At 38.8% G+C, this 7661-nt stretch overlaps 1 protein-coding gene across 1 annotated transcript; it reads right to left on the minus strand.

Moving 5' to 3' along the window:
- Positions 1–1248: 1248 nt before the first annotated feature.
- Positions 1249–4820, minus strand: MC4R (melanocortin 4 receptor). The gene has a single exon (XM_067014406.1). It carries the CDS (start codon positions 4439–4441, stop codon positions 3443–3445), a length of 999 nt encoding a protein of 332 aa, XP_066870507.1. The 5' UTR covers positions 4442–4820; the 3' UTR covers positions 1249–3442.
- Positions 4821–7661: the final 2841 nt, after the last annotated feature.

The following is a 7661-nucleotide window of genomic DNA, read 5'->3' on the forward strand; positions in this document are numbered from 1 at the left end:
AAATGTGGTAGGGAAATCTGGAGTCCGGACCTGGGTCTCAGATTTTGATGCTGCCACTGATTTCACATGTGACATTAGACAGTCTCTCTGAGTCTCAGAGGGTTAGATGAGATGATAGCTAAGATCTGTTCTTGCTCAGACCTAACTTCTTGTATGTTTACTCTTTCTCCACAAATCATGGGTCATTGGCAGTGACATTTCCATCAACCATCTTTCTGTTGTGATGCGTCTGTGTGCTTTAAAAAAAAAAAACATTACAATATGTTCATTGTAGCAAATTTACATAATAGAAACACACTCAATAGAGAAAGTAAACATGCTCCTTAATATTATCACCCAAGAATAATGACTCCGATTGTTCATGAGTTACTGAAAGTAATATGTAGGAGGTACATAAGTAGATTGGGGGTACTCTCTTTAGATAGGTGGTATCATACTAAATATTCTGTTTTTAATATTCCTTGTAACATAAAACAGAAGTCGATACTTATTTACATGTTATTAAATAATTCTTTAAAAGTGTTTTACTAATTTCAAAATATTTAGTTTGGGCAACAAAGACTTTTTTACGAAGCAGGTGGGGACTATTTGCAGCTTTGCTCTTAGAGTCTAAGTGTTAGGCCAGATGCCAAGTGGACAGAAATGCAAGATGCAAATCTTGTTTATGCAAGTTATGGCGATTGTTAACACAGCTTTCCAAGTCAACAACAGGTCTTGAAAATCACTCATTTCACCAATGAAAAATCATTTCAAATATATTTTTTATTTCATTGAACTTTCTGGTGAGAATTTCAATAAAGGTATCTGATGCTGCTTATCAGATATATTTGGACTGTATACTCCTGACCAGCATACTGTAAATGCTAACTAACCACCCTTAACGAAACATTAAAGGATAAACACATACATCACAGTATTTATACTAAAGTTTTTAGAGGTTAATTCCCGCTCCTTGGCATAAATTAAAAACTTACGTTCACACACATATGTTTATAGCAGCTTTATTTACAATTGCCAAAATTTGGAAGCAACCCAGATGTTTTTCAGTAAGCAAATGGATTAATAAACTGTGTTACATCCATACAATGAAATATTATTCAGTACTATAGAGAAATGACTACCAAGCCATAAAAATACATGAAGGAATCTTCCATGCATATTACCAAGTGAAAGAAGCCAATCTGAGAAGGTTACATACTGTATGATTCCAACTATAGGACATGCTGGAAAAGGCAAAACTACGGAGACAGTAAGAGTTAGTGGTTGCCAGGGGTTAAGGAAAGAGGGACAAGTAGTTGGAGCAGAGAGGATTTTTCAGGCAGTGGAACTGTTCTGTATGATACTATAATACATGTCATCATTATACATTTTCCAAAACACACAGAATGTACAACACCTAGGAATGAGCTCTAACGTAAACCATGGACTTTGAGTGATAATGATGTATCCCTCTGGCAGAATATTGGTTTTACTGGAGAAACAGGAAGTAATGTAATAGAGGACTATTTGGGGAACAGGAAAAACTGAGTAAGACACAGTCTTAGCACTTAAAGAAACGGAAGCATAATAGCACTTAAAGAAACGGAAGCATAATATTGTCCCCCGGGCACATAGGGGAGGGTGGCAGGGCACACAGGTTCATGACTAACACTCACGCCATCCCTGTAAACTGCTCCGGGAGGAGGTGTGAAAGTCAGGATGAAGGAGACTGATTTCCTTTCAGTGGGAGAAGTGGGCTGGTTCTAAATGGACCAAGCAGCACCTGAAATGACACTGGACAGAGAAATAGAATGGACTGGAAGGACAGCCACCACAGAAGATGGGGCATGCTACTAGGTCTCTTCTGTGTCTCCAATCTCTGGGATTCCTCACAATCACTACGTGAAGGAACGAGCAGGAAAAATGGCAAGGACCAAAACACCATCTGTGTCCTGCTACAACTCTGGTTCCGTGATTTTAGTCTGTGTTTAAATCCTCACCCTTATTTTTACTTCAGAATAGAGGCATTGCAGTGAATCAGGCTTCAGTATCACCTTTCACGTGTAAGCTTTAACTTTCCTGATTACGTACTTTAAAGTAATGTTTCCACGTAAATGTTGAAAGTGTTTCTCAGGACTTGCTGTCAATATGTAAAACACTTATATTTGAATTAAGCAGTACCTTTGCGTGTTATCCCTGCCCATGAGCATTTGAGGAGACTATAAATTAAATCAAAGGATAGTTTACTGGTAATGCTCAGCCTAATATAGTTTCTCTCTTAAAGTCACACAAATTGGAAAGTACAGATTTTATTGTTCAGTAGCCAAATCCATGGGATTGTTTTGGAGCAAAGCAAGTATTTACTCTCTAAAATATAGTTGTGGAAGGCTAATTTATGTTATGATGTCTTCTGGGGTTCAGGTACTGCCTTTTTCCCTATTCATAATGTTCCAGCACAGGAAGTTGCCTTATTTTCGATTTTTACAAATATTACCTGAAAAAAACCTATGCTATAGATTTAGTTTTCAAAGCTAAAATCTTTGATAGTGAGTATTTAAACTCCAGTTCAAAAAATAAGCAATAAGTAAACAAGTCACCTCCATGTGAAAAGTGAAAGAACTCAATATGAATTGTGTAGTTTTTTGGGGAGTAGAAGCTGGATCTCAGTGGAGCATCACCTTTTCTGGACATTTCAGCAGATTCTGGGTCCCTGGTTAAAGGGGCAGAAAGACCTTATACTCTGTTTTCATTAGCGGTGGTTGGAAATAGTTTGGTATCAAGAAGTTTAGCTTGCCACGTTAACTTAGTTTTCCCAGGCCACTCTAATTCCCCATAGCAGCTGTTTTGCTCTCCCAAACTGAATTGCCTGTGTGGCATATCAGACTCTTTGCTTGGGCAAATTAATCTCTCTGTCTTTGAGAAACACTCATGGTTTTCTGAGTCAAAAATATCCCTTGTTTAAAAGTAACTGTTTTTCTCCCAATAGAAGCTTCATTTCTACCTCTGCACAAGCAGAATGAGCAAGTTTTATTATATTTCCTGAAATTTCAGCTTTTTTTAAAGGATTCAGCATCTGTTCTTCAATATTTCTCCCCTAAATGCTAGAATCAAATCTCTACACTTCAGTGTTGTATAGTGTAATGTAAGAAACCATTCATTAGAATATATTTAACGAAGCTGTGATTTCCATGTTACTAAAACAAGCAAAGTGTCAAATCCAAAGTGCCTACAACTTGTAATATGAATTAACATTTTACAGCCCCAAAGTAGCATGACATTAAAAATACACAGATACTGGGCACCTTTTCGCATCAAAAATCATAAACTTAAATTATACAACAGAATTTCTCAACCGATGCCTTACACAGGAGAAAGAACTGTTGCAGAAACACACTGTTCAAGTTGCACGTATGAGAAGGAGAAAGTCTCTTATGCTTGTGTTTAGCATCTCATCTGGCCCCATTTAGTATCTGCTAGACAGATCACACAGGCCACCTAGAGGATAGCAACAGATGATCTCTTTGAAGGTGTTCCTCAGTTCTTGGCTCCGGAGTGCATATATCAGAGGATCAATGATGGAATTACACATGATCAGGATGAGATACAAGTTAAAGTGAGACATGAAGCACACACAGTATGGATTCTGGGGACAAGAGATGTAGAATATTAAGTGGAGGAAGAAGGGGGCCCAGCAGACAACAAAGACCCCAATCAATATGGTCAAGGTAATCGCCCCCTTCATGTTGGCACCTTGGCGGATGGTGCCAGTGCCTGGGAGGACGGCGATCCTCTTAATGTGAAGTCTGGCCATGAGGAACATGTGGACATAGAGAGAAGCCATGAGAGCCAGCATGGTAAAGAACACGGTGATGAGGCAGATGATGACAGCGCTGCTATCTGAGTAAATGATGAACAAAATGCCCGACACTGTGCAAGCTGCCCAGATACAACCGATGATGATCGCGACCCGCTTAACCGTCATGATGTTATGGTACCGGAGGGCATAAAAGATAGTAAAATACCTGTCCACAGCAATCGAAAGCAGGCTGCAAATGGATGCAAGCAAGGAGCTACAGATCACCGAGTCAATGACATTGTCAATGTTCGCTGTGAAACCTTGTGCGTCCGTGTCTGTGCTGTTTAATAGGGTGATGACAATGGTTTCTGACCCGTTGGAGACGCTCACCAACATGTCAGCCACAGCCAGGCTGCAGATGAAAAAGTACATGGGTGAATGCAAATTCTTGTTCTTGGCTATTGCCACAATCACCAGAATATTCTCCAACAAGCTTATGACACCCAGAGTCACAAACACCTCGGGAGAGACAAAAAGTTGCTCGTAGCACCCTCCGTCCGAGTAGCCTTTTGCAAGGGACTCACTGGCATTGCTGTGTAGTCCGTAGGTGCTGTGGTTCCAGAAGTGGAGAGAAGTGTGCATTCCATGGTGATGGGTAGAGTTCATCCTGCACCAAGTGGATTCAAATCCCCTCTGGATTGACTTAACCTCCTGGGTCAGGTGGCGTCAGCGATTTTCTCCACGTCTTTACGTGTCTGAAAGTTATAAGGCTGAAACTGGCATGCCTGTTGTGAATAAATGTCACATGCTCCGAAGCTTGAAGTGGACTTTTTAGTCTCTTTCAGGTACGACTCTGATCAGCACCATTTTGGAATCTTAGGCTTCAAGATGCTCATTCAGTCGAGTCTGCTGTTTGCATTTTTGTTCTCACTTCCACTTTAACTTGAGTTGCGTGCATTCAGGTCTTTTCAAAATAATTTGCCTAGTAGCCGCTGTGCTATTGGGAGAGAGATCTGTGTGCACATGCTCACATCAGCTGCCTCTCAGCTGTTAGTAGCTGCTGCTGATTTTTATGGTGTGTGAAGGGGAAAAAAATGTTCAGAGTGGCTCCTTCTCTGCTTCCTCTGGACCAATCCAAGTCCAGTGGAGTCTGTGAGACACCGATGATGTTCCGGAGATGCAAACTGCAGGCAACATTGATTCAGATGCAGAAGCCTGTGGAATCGGGAAGGGAGCAGGATGTGAGAGACTGAATTTCCCTTTTCAAGTTCTTAAGGAAAACAGCTTGGTTCCCAGAGGACATTCTTTGATATCACAACAAGTAATCTTGAGGCACCCAGGTTTATTCCTATTTAAAGGAGGAGTGTGTGTATGTGTGTGTGTGTGTGTGTGTGTGTGTGTGTGTGTTCCTGAAATAGATACACTGCCTTTTTGGCCAGGACATTGAATTTATTTACCCGCTCAATTTGAATTAAGAACAAAGGCAGTAGCGCTTCAATTTTTTTTTTTTTAAAACATCTTTATTGGAGTATAACTGTTTTACAATAGTGTGTTAGTTTTTCCTTTACAACAAAGTGAATCAGTTATACATATACATATGTTACCAAATCTCTTCCCTCTTGCATCACCCTCTCTCCCACCCTCCCTATCCCACCCCTCTAGGTGGTCATGAAGCACTGAGCTGATCTCCCTGTGCTATGCGGCAGCTTCCCACTAGCTATCTAATTTACATTTGGTAGTGTATATATGTCCCTGCCACTCTCTCACTTCATCAGAGCTTATCCTTCTCCCTCCCCATATCCTCAAGTCCATGCTCTAGTAGGTCTGTGTTTTATTCCCGTCCTACCACTAATCTCTTCATGACATTTTTTCTTTCTTAGAGTCCATATATATGTGTTAGCATATGGTATTTGTTTTTCTCCTTCTGACTTACTTCACTCTGTATGACAGACTCCAGGTCCATCCACCTCACTACAAATAACTCAGTTTCATTTCTTTTTATGGCTGAGTAATATTCCATTGTATATACATGCCACATCTTCTTTATCCATTCATCTGTTGATGGACACTTAGGTTGCTTCCATGTCCTGGCTATTGTAAATAGAGCTGCAATGAACATTTTGGTACATGACTCTTTTTGAATTATGATTTTCTCAGGGTATATGCCCAGTAGTGGGATTGCTGGGTCGTATGGTAGTTCTTTTTGTAGTTTTTTTAAGGAACCTCCATACTGTTCTCCATAGTGGCTGTATCAATTTACATTCCCACCAGCAGTGCAAGAGGGTTCCCTTTTCTCCACACCCTCTCCAGCATTTATTGTTTGTAGATTTTTTGATGATGGCCATAATGAGCGGTGTGAGATGATATCTCATTGTAGTTTTGATTTGCATTTCTTTAATGATTAATGATGTTGAGCATTCTTTCATGTGTTTGTTGGCAATCTGTATATCTTCTTTGGACAAATGTCTATTTAGTTCTTCTGCCCATTTTTGGATTGGGTTGTTTGTTTTTTTGTTATTGAGCTGCATGAGTTGCTTATAAATTTTGGAGATTAATCCTTTGTCAGCTGCTTCATTTGCAAATATCTTCTCCCATTCTGAGGGTTGTCTTTTGGTCTTGTTTATGGTATCCTTTTCTGTGTCAGTTTAAAATAGTTGAAACACAGGGAGAATATGTAATAATACAGGAGACTATGCTGTGTATGGAAGGAATAGGTAGGTAGTTACAATTTATCACAAGCCTCAAGATGGAGTTCATTTCTTATGCACTAATATCGGATATTTCTCCGTAGCAGAATTTCTTTTATCATAGCTAGAAAAGTTTTATTTTCATTCACAATATTTAAAAACAATATAGTATTAATGTAAACTATGTTTACTCTGAACTCAGAAAGAAAAAGATCAATAACTAGGCAATACTCAGGTTTTTTTAAAGAATTATTAAGGTATAATTGATATACAGAAGTTGCACATATTTAAGATATACTTTTTAATGAGTTTGGACATTTGCATATATCCATGATACCATCATCACAATCAAGGTACTAAGCATATTTATTACCTCTAAAAAATTCCTTGTATTCTTTTGTGTTTCCTTTTCTTGTGTGGTAATACACTTAAGGTGAGATCTACCCTCGTAATATATTTTAAAGTGCACAATACTATATTATGAACTATAGGTATTGTGTTGTACATCAGATCTCTAGAACTTGTTCATCTTGCATTACTGAAACTTTATAGCCATTGGGCAACAATTCCTTAACAGTGGTCTTGGCAGTGATTTCTTGGAATTGACACCAAAATTACAGGCAATAAAACCCAAAATAGACAAGTGGGATTACAACAAACTAAAAACCTTCTGAACAGCAAAGGAAACAGTCAACAGAGTGAAAACGCAATCTACAAAATGGGAGAAAATATTTGCAAACCATCTATCTGATAAGGGGTTAATATACAAAACATGTAATGGAATAACAAAAAACCAAATAGCAAAAAACCTAAATAACCCGATTTAAAAATAGGCAAAGGGCTTGAACAGACATTTCTGCAAAGAAGACATAGGAATGGCCACACAAAAAGGTACTCAACCACACTCATCCTCAGGGAAATGCAGATCAAAACCACAATGAAGGATCACCTCATACCTGTTAGGATGGCTATTATCTACAAAAGAACAGATAACAAGCATTGGCTAAGATGTGGAGAATTCTGAACTCAGTTTTTTGGTTTTTGGTTTTTTTTAAGGCAGCTTATCTACTTCATCAATCCAAGGCTTTCTAAATTAAACCCACACATACCTTGGTAACTTTCCTTATGCAAGCCAAGATGAGTGGATGCTAGTTATATATCAGAGTTTCTGAATGTTTTGCTTAAGCTAAGTTTGAAAG

Source organism: Kogia breviceps, chromosome 15 (assembly GCF_026419965.1).
Source record: "Kogia breviceps isolate mKogBre1 chromosome 15, mKogBre1 haplotype 1, whole genome shotgun sequence".
In the NCBI taxonomy this organism is placed as follows: Eukaryota; Metazoa; Chordata; class Mammalia; order Artiodactyla; family Physeteridae; genus Kogia; species Kogia breviceps.

What these genes read in the sequence shown, in the direction of transcription:
- MC4R (XM_067014406.1), bottom strand. Translation starts at nt 4,441, where the DNA reads ATGAACTCTACCCATCACCATGGAATGCACACTTCTCTCCACTTCTGG.